This window comes from Geotrypetes seraphini, chromosome 4, assembly GCF_902459505.1.
Source record: "Geotrypetes seraphini chromosome 4, aGeoSer1.1, whole genome shotgun sequence".
Classification (NCBI taxonomy): domain Eukaryota; kingdom Metazoa; phylum Chordata; class Amphibia; order Gymnophiona; family Dermophiidae; genus Geotrypetes; species Geotrypetes seraphini.
The window spans coordinates 48190939-48207022 of NC_047087.1; the positions used below are offsets into that span (position 1 = coordinate 48190939).

General features: G+C 39.7%; 1 protein-coding gene across 1 annotated transcript; it reads right to left on the reverse strand.

The window, feature by feature from the left end:
* Nucleotides 1-6915: 6915 nt before the first annotated feature.
* LOC117359668 (cytosolic acyl coenzyme A thioester hydrolase-like) lies at nucleotides 6916-7722 on the reverse strand. Its single transcript, XM_033942873.1, has one exon. The coding sequence runs from the start codon at nucleotides 7570-7572 to the stop codon at nucleotides 7174-7176; it is 399 nt and encodes a 132-aa protein (XP_033798764.1). The 5' UTR covers nucleotides 7573-7722; the 3' UTR covers nucleotides 6916-7173.
* Between the last annotated feature and the right edge of the window lie 8362 nt (nucleotides 7723-16084).

Below are 16084 nucleotides of genomic sequence, written 5' to 3' on the forward strand. Positions count from 1 at the left end.
GCAGGAATGATCCCAAAAATTGTTGCGGCAAATTTGCAGCTACCATGCAATAAAATCCCACGTTAAGCTGCAGTAGCTGCAAATTTTAAAGCATTTTAGTAAAAGGGCCCCTTTATTTGAGATTTGGATTTTAGATTTACATTATTCATCTTTCTGAATATAACCTAAAGGCAAGTTACGGGACGCTACTCATTTTACATGATACTGTCCAGCATAACAGGTTTTTAAAAAATAAATAAATCTTTATTATAGCGTAACAGTTAATATGTATTTATTTCACTTTGTTTTGTCAGCAGAAAAACGAGGTCCTAAGCTTTAGAATCTCTGCCCGTTAACATCAGTGAGTGCAATGTATTTTGATGCTTTTCAAAAGTCCTTACAAACATATTTGTTCATCCAAATTATTTCTCAAAAATAGTTTAGACCTGATCATGGGGTTTGGGATATTTCGAATTATACCCCATTTTAAGCAGGTCATGTACAGTATTGGGGGTATATGGTATGTCTGGGTTTATTTTGTGCTTGATATTAAATTTAGTTTCAATTATGTTTTTAATTGCTGGGTTTGTTGCCTTTCAGTAGTAAGGACCGATAATTGAATAATTTATTATAAGGCTATTTCATGTTATTATTATGGTATTTTTGATGACTTCTGTGTTTAATTTTTATGTCTTGTTAATTGCTTGTTTTAATGTACTCTGTGTTGAGCAGGTTCACGGCCACAAAATGACAAATATAACTCAGATTAAATTGCTTTAATTTAATTAAACTGTGCTTTAGGCTGGAAAGCACGTTGCCGATTCCTTGACTCCTACGACTGATTGGTTCCTCTTTGCAGACTGAAACAAAAAGGCACAGGAGTCAGAGAAGCAGTTGCAACCTCAGAAGTGCCTTTATCCCATCCTGCTGCCCCCAGTGACTCTCCCCTAACACACAGCACTGAAAGGTGCAAGATGAGGCAGCTGTACTGTGAGTGTGGGGCAAAGCTTCAGCTTCTTCCTCCTTCCTCCTCCCAATTGCCCTGTGCAGTCTTAGCTCTGTTCCTCTTCTGGCACATCTTTAAGCACTGAGGTACAATCATACTAGCCACACTAATCTAAACATGGCCCTGGTTATTTGTGAAAATAGTTATCCTTCCGGATGTATGGGGTGGGGGGGTGCTGCTGAAAAGTTCTCAGCCCAATTCATTACCTAACTTAGGAATTTTTAAGACTGTAACTAGTATATTTTATGTGAATGTATTCTCGCTGATTGTACATCTTCTCTTGGTGTAAACTGCCTAGAATTTCTGGTGATGGCGGTATAGAAGAATAAATTTATTATTATTATTATTATTATTAAGAAGAGAATGACGTGGATATGGTTCAATGATCTGAAACAATGTCAAAACATAGAATTTCGTATCTGCAGATTGGCACTTAACGAAATAAGATAACACTCTTTTCAACTACAGTGGCACAATAACACTCAGAATTAGGAAGCTGGTTGGGCTGAGAACTTTTCAGCACCCTCTCGTTCTCTGCTAGTGATAATAGAGAAATGGAAAGACAGAGCATTCACAGGGTTGAAATAGGATTCGTTCTTTTTTCTTATTATTTTTAAATGCTTCTGAGAGCTTCCAAATCACGTTCTATAGTCTTCAACCCATTGGTATAAATGTAGAAGTGGTTTGCCTGAGTCCTGTGGTCAAGATTGCATGGGTATTTCCTCTCCCTGATCCAGATGTGTCCTTGAGTCAGATTTAATTCCTGGCATTCATACAGTAATTTGTGGTTTTCTTGGCATGATACAAGAGTGGTTTTCCATTGCATTCTCCCGAGACAGATGTTTAAGTGTCTTGCCCAAGGTCACAAGAAGCTGCTGTGAGGCATGAACCTAGATCTTTCAGTTCCTACCTACTGTTCTTCTCTCATTTGCCTTTGTCCTATTAAATTCAGTGAGGTAAGATTGTATAAATTAGGCCAAAAACAACTGACTTGTTTTCACATTTCTAAATTTTTTCTGATGTTCACCTTTTTTCATGTGTTTTAAAATATGTGGTGAAACTTTTTTTAAGTGGGCAATTCAGTTGTACACATATTAATTTGTAGATACACACATGCACAAGCAATTTGTATAACATAACATTACATTTTATTTATATACCATAAATACCTTGTACTTCATGGTTTATAGAAAAAGAAAAAACAGACATACCTGGTGAATTATAAATTAAAAACAACAGAGCTAAAAACAATCCTCTAGAAGCAAAAAAAATTACCAAATAAATGAGTATTTAGATTATGTCTAAAATCCATATAGGAAAATAAATTCATAACATTATGAAACACGACTTTTGTTCCTGGGCAGTTTAAATATAATTTCCTAATTGCACATGCCTAAAAAGTATAGAAAATGCCTGTTATTTCCATAAAACTTTGCTTTTGTGACCAGGATAGTCATATTTTGTTATTTACCTATTACCAATTTCACTCCTACATCAACAAACAGGAAGCCCTATCCACCTACCAGTCGGGATTCAGGAAATTTCACAGCATGGAAACCGTCCTACTTGACATAATCGACGATTGCTGGAAACTCATAGACAAGGGAAACTATGTTTTTCTGGTGCTACTTAATCTCAGTGCAGCCTTTGACACTATTGACCAACACCTCTTCATTATGCGACTTGCTGAGATTGGCATCCAAGATGTTGCATTGCACTGATTCACTTCCTTCTTAAGTAACAGAACCCAAAGTGTATTAATGGGCTCAACCCTATCAAAACCGAAACCAATCAAATATAGGGTACCACAGGGAGTCCTACTGTCCCCTCTCTTATTCAACCTCTACTTTAAACCCATCTTAGATATAGTGTTCAAACACCAAATTCAGATCCTCTCCTTCGCCAACATCCAACTATACCTTCCTTTAGGGAAGAGACGTGACTCCCAGATTACAAAATTCCTCAACCATCTAACAGAAATCAAAACCTGGATGTCTATAAATAAACTGCAAATAACCCTCAAAAACAGAACTCCTTTGGATCAACAAAGAATACTATACCTACACTCATCCCTCTCTTATCTAGGAAACTACTACCCTAACTGCAAAAGACCAAGTACGCAGCCTGGGAATACTTCTCAATGCAAACCTTTCACTCTCTTGTCACATCTCTCAGGTAGTCTCCTCTTCATTCTACTATCTCCGACAGCTCCGGAAAATATGAAGTTAGTTCTCAGAAACTGACTTCACCCAACTTCTCTATGCTTTTGTCCTGTCCTGCATTGACTACTGTAACACAGTATTCAACAGATTGACAGCAAAAAATCTCCAGCATCCATCTCAGAAGCACTATCATCAGCCCACTAGCTATCCATTACCAAATGTATCTTCGAGAGCCTACTAATAACATACAAGTTCCTATACAACATGGCACCCAGCTGCATATCAACTAAACCCCATCCATATGTCCCAAACAGACCACTCTGCTCACAAAAGGAAACATTTGCAAATACCTCCTGGTCGCGCCTTCCAACTCCAGAGCACCAGATGTCATTCCTACTCCCACTTCCTACCAAGTTATTGGAATCAACTGCCTCCTCACGTCACTGTGATAAAGCTGTTCCAAGACACTACCTCCTTCCAAGTTAGCTTCTTGGGAAATTCCTTGCACTCCAGGATCTTCTTTATCTGTGGTCCAATAAAGTCATCAGCTTTGACCTGTGCCTCAGTCAGACTATGGAAGATGTATTGAAGGTACTTGAAGACTGCTGATTCTTTATCTGGAGCTCTGACAAATTGTTTTATTAGGCTCAATTTGATGTGCAATGGTGGCATCAATACCTTCCGTGGGTTTTTAAGTTGTTCCCATATCACATTGTTTCTCCCCACAGAGAAATTAGTCCGCTGTGACCAATCCTGCCTTTGGTAGTATGCCTTTGTTTCCCTGCTGTCCCAAAGGCAAAGATAGCAGGGAAGCTTAGCAAAACCACCTTGGAAACCCATTAGGAATGCCACTATTTTGAAGTCTCCAATGACCTCCGAGCCATACTCTTCATACGAGGGGTCTCTGAAAAGTTTTCAGCTTAACCATGAAGAGAACGGTAGAGTTATTAAACTTTCAAGTTATGCCACACTTTTCTTGACACTTTTCATTTCAATGATATGAAATTAAATTAAAAGTGTCAAGAAAAATATGGACTAACTTGTAAGTTTCATGGCTCCACATCATTCTTTTCTTAGTTGGGCTGAGAACTTTTCAGTAGTTCCTCATACTCAAGGTGCCTAGTAAGGTCTTGATGCTGTTATAATCCTCTTTGAGATGCACAGAGTGAGCCATTGGAAGAGATGGGTACTTGTTCCCATTATGAAGCAGCATAGCTTTGATACTCCTAGATGAAAAGATGCCACTCTTTCGGGTTATAGGCTTACAGATTACAGGCAATTCCAATTGCCTCAAAGAGACTAGTCACATTGTGGCAGAAGCAGAGCCCATTTTGATTGGTGAAGAAGATGGAAAAAGCTTGGTGATGCTTCCTCTGATCTGTGACTTGCACACTTTCATCCAACAAGTTCCGCTGCTTGAGCCTAGATGTCAAAAGCTTGGCATTGGACTTGGTGAGACCAATATCTCTGATCAAGTCATTGAGGTCTTTTTGGTTTGGATAGTATGGGTTTCTCTCATCAGCTGCACCACGGATATTGTAAACTGGATCTATAACATCTCCCTCACTCTCTGATGTCCTGCTCTTTTCTGAAGATAGCTACTCTCTCTCTGGGAAATTGGGTATGGGGAACTCAGGGCAATGTGGCACCAGGGTGATGGATGAAGAAATGACCGGATATGTGATTGCAGATGCATACTTTCCAGCTCACCATTTGAAAGGGTCCACCATGCAAAAGTAGCAGATGCTTCAGTGGTCAGTGGCTTCCCATCAAAGTCTTGGGATAGAAAACTTCATAGCTCATTTTCCCCTCTGTTCCATCTTGTTGTTGTTGTTAGGTGCCATCGACTTGTGTTCGAGTCCTAGTAATTTGATGAATTATAGATCTAAAAACAAATCAGTTTTGTGCTAGTCTGGTAAGGTCCTCCAATGTCATCCCCATCATTGTTTTCAATGTGTCCAGCCATCTGATTCCAGGTCACCCTCTTCACCTGATTCCTTCAATCTTCCCAAACACGATGTCCTTCTCCAATGATCTTTCTCTTCTGACGGTATGACCAAAATAAGACATTCATAACTTCATCATTTGGGCTTTGAGTGATATAACTGGTTTGAGCTCTTCCAGATTCGATTTTTTAGTTTTTCTGTTGGTCCACAGCACACATTCATCCTGTAGAAGAACAAAATGAAATTGTGGTAATGAAAACAATACATTTATTTTACCTATGACTAATGTGTTTGAGCTTCTTGGAACATATTTCATACATGATATATTTTTAAATAATATTGAAAATTTTTAAAAATTTAAATATTTTTTAAAATTAAACATTCTATTGTATTTTCATTCTTGCAGTGTCAATATTTCTGTATTATTCTGCCTTCTGATGTTACAATTTGAAATTGATGCAGGACTATAGTGTTCTTTGTATTAGCTATACAGTGGTACCTCGGTTTACGAGTGCACCAGTTTGCGAGTGTTTTGCAAGATGAGCAAAACATTCGCAAACTTGGTGCCTCGTAAACCGAGCTTGCCTCGCTGTACGAGCGCCCTCCCCGCGAACCGGCACCTTCCCCCCCGTGATCCGGCACCCCTCCACCGCCATCGGGCACCCCCACGCCACCATCGGGCACCCCCCGCCACAACCTGAGATCCCCCAACCCACCTGAACCCTCTTCTTACTTCCAGTGTAGCCTCCACATCGGCATCGGCATCGGCACCAGCATGTCCTGTGCCCGAAAATCTGCTTCCTGTGCCGAGCCTTGAGCATGCACGCATGCTCAAGGCCCGGCACAGGAAGCAGATTTTCGGGCACAGGTCTGCTGGTGCCGATGCCTATGTGGAGGCTACACTGGAAGTAAGAAGAGGGTTCGGGTGGGTTGGGGGATCTCAGGTCGCGGCAGGGGGGTGCCCAATGGCGGCGGGGGTAGTGTGCACGATGGCGGTGGGGGAATGCCGGATCGTGGGGGGGAGGGTGCCGGTTCGCGAGGGGGGCCTTCGGGGGGAGCAATGCCGGTTCTCGTGGGGGGGGAGCAGCACTGCTGGCCTCGGGGGGGGGGAAGTGAGGGGTGGGAACATATCATAGCAAGTTTCCCTTACTTCCTATGGGGAAACTTGCTTTGATATACGAGCATTTTGGATTACGAGCATGCTCCTGGAACGGATTATGCTCGTAATCCAAGGTACCACTGTAATCCTAAATTTGCCATTGGTGATTATATTTGTTTTTTGCATCAATAAAAATTATTTGTTCATAACAATGAAACATTCTAAGAAATTTTATAGCAGAAAATTCCACCATCCTAGTAAGAAACAAAATTGTCTTACCTTCCAGAGGTTTTGGAAGTGCTTGCATGTTAAGTGAGGTGCCCAAAGTTTGTCTTGATCCCCAACGGGCATGCAGAAATATGTCTTGTAGGTATTGCACATCTTATCAGATGCTTCTAGGAAGTACTTTTTCTCTCGTCTTGATAAAATGGCTGCATACATAGCAAATGCATCTGCCAGATGTTTGCACCTTAGTAAAAGGGCCTCTAGGTTTACTCAGCTTGGAATCAATCTGGAATGTTCTGCAAAAAAATGTAAATTTCAAAATATCAATGTCCCGATCACAAGAGCAAAGTTTGAGGGGAATGGATAGCCATTTTCTATACTTTTATGTCTCGACAGAAAAAGAGAAGTCTTCCTTTGCCCAGCACAGTAAGAAGCTGTAACTATGACCTAACTGTACTATATCCATTTCTTTGTAGACTTCTTTTTTTTTTTTTTTTTCATCCCAAATGTCTGTCCATATTTATTGTAACAGATAACTTCTTTAGATACATTTCAGTTCTGATAATTCTATGCTTTTTAAGATGCAATATTCTGTGTAGGATACTCTTGTCATCATAAATAAACTTTAAGACAAAACTTAACATAGCATTTACATCACATAACAGAACACTATTGCAGTGCAATCTATTTTTTTTGGTTAAGTTAATTATTTCTAAGAATATACTTTTATTTCTGGTGTAGGTGGTCAGGTCTGAGTCATTTCTGAGTAAAAGAATGCATTTCGGTCTGCCTCCTGGCTTTAGACTGGAGATAGCGCCCTTTGCCCTCCTCAAAACGCTTCTTCTCTTCTGCAGAATTTAGTACAACTTGAGGAATAGGAAGAGCCTTTCCTTCCTTACTAAGGGATACGAAGGTAAAGAATGCACTAACGGCTCGATATCTTCTTTGGGTATCATCAACAAAAGGTTCAACATCCACAAAAACCTCAACCTCCATAGATTTATTGCTTGTGAAGGTCAGGCGGCCAGAAACAGTAAGGACAGAACCTTTTTGGATCTTGCGATGGAAGTTGATTGCATCCACAGAAGCTGTAACAATATTAGTCTTACAGTGGCGAGCAGATACAATTCCAGCTACCTCATCCATAAGTTTCATGGTTACACCTCCATGTACAAAGCCTTGAGGAGTACAGTCTGATGGTCCCACCAGATGGATTAGGCTAGACTGGCTAAACCCAACAGTATGAGGTTCTGGATTAACAATAGGCAGAACAACATCATCAGCTCTGGTGGTTTCCAGTCATTCTAGTTTTTGAGCTTCATACCGTTTTTTCCCTTCCTCCTCTTGTTCTTGTTTTTCATAATGAATTGGGGGAACTTCAAGGATCTTCTCTACGCAGGATGGCCGCCATGTCCTCCATCAGCAGGATCATGCGTCCTGATGATGCAAATATTGCTGGAAATGTGCATGGAGGAACCATTCTGAAAATGATTGAAGAAGCTGGTGCCATTATTAGTACCCGGCACTGTAACAGTAAATCTGTGGAGCGGTGTTTTGCTGCCTTGGCCCGCGTGGAACGAACAGACTTTGTTTCACCCGTGTCCATTGGAGAAGTGGCTCATGTCAGTGCTGAAATAACCTACACCTCCAAGCACTCTGTGGAAGTCCAAGTTAATGTGATGGCTGAAAATATTTTAACAGGTGAAAAGAGATTGACTAACAGAGCAACTCTTTGGTATGTTGCCCTTTCCCTGAAGAATGTAGAGAAGATCTTTGTAGACTTCTGATAGGTAGCAGGAAGAATGGAAGAGGGGGATAATTAAAAAGATTTCAGGAGGTGTGGGGTTTTCAAATGAAATTTTGAAATTGACAGAGAGAGGAAACTAGAACTTTCAGGGATAAGAACATAATAATTACCGCTGTTTGGTTAGACCAGTGGTCCATCGTGCCCAGCAGTTCGTTCATGCGACAGCCTTTGGTCAAAGATCAGCGCCCTAACTGAGACTAGCCCTACCTGCATACATTCTGGCTCAGCAGGAACTTGTCTAACTTTGTCTTGAATCCCTGGAGGGAGTTTTCCCCTACGACAGACTCCGGAAGACCAACCTCCTTAAGAGGTGTATAAAAAAAATAGTGTATAGAGTATTTAGCTGCAATAGTAAACCTAGTTACATGTGTATATACATAGGACAATTGATTTGTTATAAACATGTGCATATAAGTAGGATGATCAATGTGCCAGTAACATAAATAGGATGATGGATTATGGCATAATCATGCCAATATTAATAATTCCGTATTGTAACACTACCACAGAGCTCCGTGTATTTCAGTATAAAGCCCATGTTTTGTAACACCTCGCAGAAGCTCTATGCGAATCTGTATGAAACCCATGTATTGTAACACCTCACAACTCCTTATGGTAACATCTCTACAGAAGCTAAAGTATCATAACACCTTTACAGAAGCTCATGTATTGCAGCGCCTATATAGTGGCTCATGTAGACCGTTCTGAATTGACTCCCTAGTCATTAATAGCGGTATAGAAGCACTCAATAAACAATAAGGGTGCATCAGGGAGGTTGGATCTTAGATCCAGGATCAGGGGAGAGAAGTTGAATCAGTGGATTAGCGGATGGTGGGTGATCTAATCCTTTTGAGGCTTCCTATGAGTGTATGAGGCTAAGCATTGGTGGCCCATATGCTTCTGGGAAGGAAATAAAATGTCAGCTCAAAAACTGTCAATTTCTTTCCATGAATAAAACAGTTGGTAAGCTCAAAACAAGCTGCATTATTCACTTGCCATAATAATGAGCTGATTGCATGTATCTGCATGCTTTATATTTCATTATTATTTTACTTAAGTTATGCTAAACAAATTATGTGTTAATGGGGAAAATAATGCTTGGTTTTAGCTATTTAACAGTATTTGGAAAAATATGTTATAGAGCAGTGGTCTCAAACTTGCGACCCTGGGGCCACATCGGCCCGCCAGGTACTATTTTGAGGCCCTCGGTATGTTTATCTTAATCACAAAAGTAAAATAAAACAGTTTCTTGTTCATATGTCTCTTTAGCTATAAATTACAATATTATTATTAAGACTTAGCCAAAAGACATTAACTGTTTTTTTCTGAGGCTCTCCAAGTACCTACAAATCCAAAATGTGGCCCTTGCAAAGGGTTTGAGTTTGAGACCACTGGTCTAGAGGCAAGAATTAATACTAAAAATCTTTTTGAGTACATCTGAAACAAAAAGCCCAGCTGGATCATTACATGACCATAGAGTAAAAGGAGGATAAGAAGTCTTTATTGACCTTGCTATAGTGTCTTGTTTCATGCACTTTTTAAATATTTTTTGTAATATTGTTTTCATAGGATCATACGTGTATTATACAGTAGGCGCCATCTTCAGCAAAGCTGTTATAAAATACACTGCAAATCATGAACATCTTGACTTGGATGTTCCTTTTTCTATCTGGATGTCCTAAATAAATTTGTGCTTTTTAGGCTATTTTGAGGGGAGCAATTTTCAATAATTCTCCAAGCTGCAAAGTCATTGGATACTCTTTATTTGAGAGCTTTGCAGCAAATTTTCAAATGGATGCTCCATGCATAGTGTTCCTTTAAAAATAGCCCAGTGAGTGCATAGGGAGAAGGTAACAATAGACTTTACACCTGCAATGTCTATGGGCATATTGTTTTGTACCAAAAACTTCCCAAACAGTACATACAGGCTTGAAAACAGAATCTATGAATGCTATTTGCTAAGCCCCCAAGCTACCTCCCCTCCGTTTAGACCAATATATCTGGGTTAATGGCTTGGAAAAATATTCTCCCCTGATCACAGGTGAAGAAAAGGTACATTTTTAAAGTTAACAGATTCTAGTGGGAACTTTTCCCCAATATTTTTTTTTCAATTGCTACTAGTCTATATTAGGAAAACTGTAACAGAGTTTCTTGTCAAGCATGGAACTTGACTTTTACAAAGGAATAGTGTAAAATCTTGTAAGACACGCTATACTAGCAGAAACAAGAATTATACATGGTCTTTGGAAACTGATTTTCTCATGGCTGTCACTCTCTCTTTACTTTCTCTATGGCTCTGACAGCAGCCCTTGCCTGTTGGACTCTCCCTGTAACTTTTAAGCATTTTTCTAACATAGTCATGACTTTCACAGGAATTTGCCACCGATGAGAAAACCTATAGAGGTCTTTTGCAACTTTAAAAATGACCTTTTCTATTGCTAGAAGATATATTTGCTTTGTGTAAAGAAATGCTCAAGTGTGAAGATGAAGTTTTGTTTCGATTGCATCCTCTTGCTATATAGGGATCCTCTCTGTTTGTGTTTTTTGAATTCTTTCACTTGATTTGGATCCCACCACCCCTACTGCGGATATTCTCGGCATTCACCATCCTTTTCTGTGAAAATAATTTTTCCTGATATTACTGAGTTTACCTTCTTGCAACTTCAATTCATGTTCTCTATCTCTGAAAAAGATTTGTTTATACCTTTTAACATCTATATCATGCGTATCTCTTCAATGCATATTCAGTCTTTAAGTCTTATCTCATACATCTTCTGGTATAAACCTCATTCCATTTGGCTGCCTTCCTCAGAACCATTTCAAGTCTTTTTATATCCTTGGTGAGATATGGTCTCCAAAACTGAACACAGTACTCCAAGTGGGGCCTCACCATTGACTTGTACAGGGGCAACAACTCCTTCCTTTTGCTGGTTATGCCTCTCTCTATGCAGCCCAGCAACCATCTGGCTTATTACATTGTTTTGCCATCTTGAGATCATTGGACAGTATTATCCCAAGATCTCTTTCCTGTTCTGTGCATATTCACCTCTCATCTCCGACTGTGTACATCACTCTGTACTTTTTTGCATTGTTTTAACTATCAAACATTAAACCGTTCTACTAATTTTTAGAGATCACTTATTATGGTGTCCATTCCCTCCAGAGTGTTTACTCTGTTTTTATATCTTCATGTAATCTGAAAAAGGCAAACTTCTCCTTCTAACCCTTCAGCAATGCCACTCACAAATATTTTGAATAGAATTAGTCACAGTACCGATATCCGAGGCACCCCACAACTCACTTTTACTTTTCTCTGAGCAAACTCCATTTACCATCAGTCAGAAAACCAATTTCTAATCCAGTTTACCACCTTGGGTCCTATCTTCAGCTTTCTCACTTTATTCATGAGCCTCCTATGAGCAACCATGTCAACCATGTATACTGTAAAATATCCAGCACACGTCATTGATACATTTTTCTGGTCACCTAGTCTAAGAAATCAATCAGATCTGTCTTTGGTAGAGAACCATCTTACCTAGGATCTTGCAACCCATTGAAAGCTCACTATTATTTTCTTCATCATTACCTCTATTACTTTTCCAACCACCAAAGTGAAGCTTGTACCAGCCTATAATGTCCCACTTCTTTTCGGTCACCATCTTTGTGAAGAAGTATCACATCTACTCATCTCCAATTCTATGGAACCTCTCCTGTTTCTAAGGATCTATTGAACAAACCTTTAAGAGAACCTGACACAACTTCTCTGAGTTGCCTCAGTATTCTGGATATATCACATCCGGTCCCATGGCTTTGTCCAATTTCAATTTTTCAAGTTGTTCATAAGCATTTTCTTCAGTGAATGGTGCAACATACACTCCATTCCCATTTTCATCATTGTGGCCATGTATAAAATTACTGCCTTAAAATCTGAACAGTGCCAGACCCTAAGGAGAATAATTATTAAGGTGCTATAAAATTCAGGCTTTTACTGCACCTTAATTTACTGAGGGAATCACCAACCTGCAGTATCTCAGTACCAAAGATTATTGACTCCCACATTACTTGAAGAAAGTAACTTTGCTAAACCTCACATGCTGCTTTCCTCATACTTTCCAATAGAATTGGGCCACTAAGTTGCAGTATAATGTTCCTGGGTGGCACCGTAGATCATCCTTTTACACTCTTGGTTCCTCCTTCTCCCAAAGTACTTCACCCCTGAACAATCCCTCCTGAAGAACTTCTTGCCCCAGCAGATGTCTCTCCAAAGAGCTTTCCCTGAAGACCTTACCCCACCCTACCTCTATAGGTTCCCCTCCCCCCTCCCTCCATAGATACCTGTAGGGATCCCTGGTGGTCAAGTATTGCATGGGCAGGAGCAATTTCCAAACCCCTATCTGAATTACTGTGGGACTACACTTAGAGGTTGTAGCAGCCATTTTGTACTAAGAGCTGGCACAGATCAGGCCTTCAGGGGGGTTTAGAGAATTCCTAGCCTAAGATCCCTGCTTTTTTTGTTTGCTTACTTTTTGTTTGATGCAGTTTGACTGCCTACTCAACAAATCAAACTGCATCAAGCAAAAAGTAAACAAAAAATAAAAATAAAAAAGCAGAGCTGTAGAGCTGGGGATTCACTGGGTGCACAGCGGAAGTAAAAAGGCCTAAGCTGCTTTTAGATACGTCTAAAACCCATTTCGATTATCAGCACTTGGACAACCTGTCTTTTAGGTCGTCCAAGTACCGATTTAGGCGGATTTTTAGATGTATTTCCTCCTTGATTATGAGCCCCCTAGCATCTGAGAACTTTTCAGCACCCCCTCATATAGTGCCAGTGGCAGTCAGCAAAATGCTGATCATCATCAGCTGAATGCATGACCCGGTGTTAACAACAGAGTTGTCATTTGTTGCAAGACACGGCTAAAAGAACTCGTATGCATAACCGAAATTTTTTTCTTACTTGTTTATGGTCAAAATCATATTTAGGCTGAATTTTTCTTAGTAGGGCAGTTTGCTTTCCAAAATGATTGCTGAATTGAAAGCTGAGTTTTAGGGCTCCTTTTACTAAGCTGCGCTAGCGGTTTTAGCGTACGCTTAGCACGTGCTACATTGCCACGCGCACTACACGCTAACGCCTCCATAGAGCTGGCGTTAATATTTTCCGCTTAGCACGGGGGTTAGCGCATGCTAATCGCTATGCTATGCTAAATCATAGTAAAAGGAGCCCTTAGTTTTGCAAAAAAATACAGGTCTCCTTTTAGGTGATATAAAACATCATTTTTCAAAGGATCTTCTATGCTTCCATGATTCCCATAGCAAACAAAATTATTCTACTCGGGCTGCTACAGATACTGTCATTCCATACCATAGCATATAGTTTCATATATCTCACAGTTTTCAACAAGGAATCATTGAGGCTTACAATAAGATTAGGATCAGTTATTACATTAGCAATTATATTCTAGGTAGTGGGTTGGGTAGAAATCAGTCATTAAGAGGAGAAGAGATAAGTCTTTAACATTTTTCTGAAGCAGTAATAGAAGGGAACTTGATGTAAGTTTAGAGGTAGACTATTCCAGTCATTAGAACTATAATAGTACTATACACATCCTTTTCTTTTTTTTATAGCCAAAGGGAATGACATAAAACTGGAAAAAACAACAACCTCGTCTAAACATATTTGAAAAATTGCTGGCTCATGTTGCATTAGTTATTACCTAGAAATACAAGTAATGTAGACATAGTCAATCTTAATAGTATTTCTTGTAAGCTGCACTTTGTTATTTGTACAATCTATTTCACATTTACTCGTGTGATCTTCTGCAGCCAATTTGACAGAATAAAATAGTCCGGTGAATTCAATGCTCTTCATACTAATCACATTTGAGCAATTGCTTGCAGTGATCCAAAGGAAGTAAAAAATGAAAACATATAAAGAATCTTGGCCAATCAAGTTCCTCAATGCATAAAGAAAATCTGCCTTGATGTCAAGAGCAAAACTTAGGTCAGTATTCATAGACCCAAGTAGAATTCACAGACTGAACCGTCTTCCATTGTGAGAAATTATTATCCAGAAGGATAAAAACATAGCAGATGGGATTGCACTGCTGAAGCCAAAGACCATCATTATTATCGTCCCCTAGATGTTCCTTATTACTCCTCAGAGAAACAACCACATCAACCTGACACAGTCTTTGCTGAACCCGTCTGTGGATGTAATAACATCAAATTTGAATTCAAAGTGCAACAGAGCTGAGCAATTTACTGACAGCAGAAGTCATGGCAACCAGGTGCAAAGTATAGCCAAGAATACACATCTGCGACCAGGGCTTTCGTTATTATCAGTTTCAGGTCCTGTTACTTGATTCCGTTTGATCACAACAGTCAACAAAGTCATCTGTTTAGAAATAAAATGACTTCAAAATGTTAATGCAACAGTCCAAACTGGCTAGAAATATTTTTTGTTTCAGTCAGCAGTAGGAATGGCGATATAGTAGGTTGATGCAATAAATATTCAAGTTTCAAGTTTAATGATAATCTTTATATATCGCCTATCTTAATTCTACCTTTACTGGTAACCAGTAAGGAGGTAATTCTAAAATAATGCACTTAGGGGTCTTTTTACTAAGGCGCACTAGCCGTTTTAGCGCATGCTACATATTAGCATGCGTTAACCGCCAACGCATCCATTATATTCTATGGATACGTTAGCGTTTAGCATGCCTTACTAAAAGACAGGGTTATCTTTTAGGCACTAAAAGGTATTTGCCCCTTAATTCTAGAAAGTTGGACACCCAAATTACCAACTAGTGTGCAAATCTGCCTGCACAGTTTATAGAATAAGGTCAGTTACATGTGTATCTTAGGGGGATTTTCATTAAGCAGAATTAGGGCAGAATTAAGGAGCTGATTCTATAAAGAGTGCCTAACTTACCCCCTTCCCCCTCTCCCCCACACACACATACACTTTTTTTTTTTTTTACAAAACTGCACTAGCCCCTGCCGCAGCGGTAACTGCCCCAAAACCCATAGAGATTTAATAGGCTGCGGGGCTTTTGCCACAAGGTAGCCACTAATGTGATCCGAGGGGGGGGGGGAGGTTAATTGGCAAAATACCCTTAATAGCCTCAATTATTATTTTTTTTAACTAATTGAGCGATAGGTGCCTATCGCATGGTGCTTAGTGGCACCTAACACCTAAATGGACATTTCTTTGGGCGGAGCATGACTTAGGCACCGCTCAGCGTGATTCTCCAAAAACTTAGGCACCTGAAATGTAGGCCTTTAAACTCTTACCTACATTTCAGGCACCTAAGTTTTTACATATGTGCCGCTAGCCGCAATTTTGTAAACAGTGCCTAAGTGTGATTGACACCCGGCCAGCATCATTTCTCTAAGCACTGGCCAATTTAGGCACCCTTTATATAATCAGCCCCTAAGGGAATTAGCACATGTTAAACGCTGAGGCCCAGATTCTATAAATTACATTACATTACATTACATTAGTGATTTCTATTCCGCTTGTACCTTGCGGTTCAAAGCGGATTACATAAGAAGAGAGCTGGACATTTCCAGGAGGATACATTACATTGGAAAATTTCTGGTACAGGTACAAATTGAGGATTCAGATTACCGTAAATTACATTGGAAATTATTTCAGGTTACGTTACATAGAAAAATATTCTGCTTCCTTACATTGGTAGATAGCTAGTTTCGGCAGGAGATATTAGGTTTCAGGTTGATTACTTGGGTTTCCGGTTACTTTTTTTTTTTTGGGGGGGGGGACGATTGAGGATATGGTACCAGGGAGTGGACTGTTCTTGGTCAAGTTAAAGAGGGGAATAGGAGGAGGGGGAGATTAAGTAG

Excerpts from the sequence above, each read along its gene's own strand:
- LOC117359668 (XM_033942873.1), bottom strand. The coding sequence starts at position 7,572 with ATGAAACTTATGGATGAGGTAGCTGGAATTGTATCTGCTCGCCACTGT.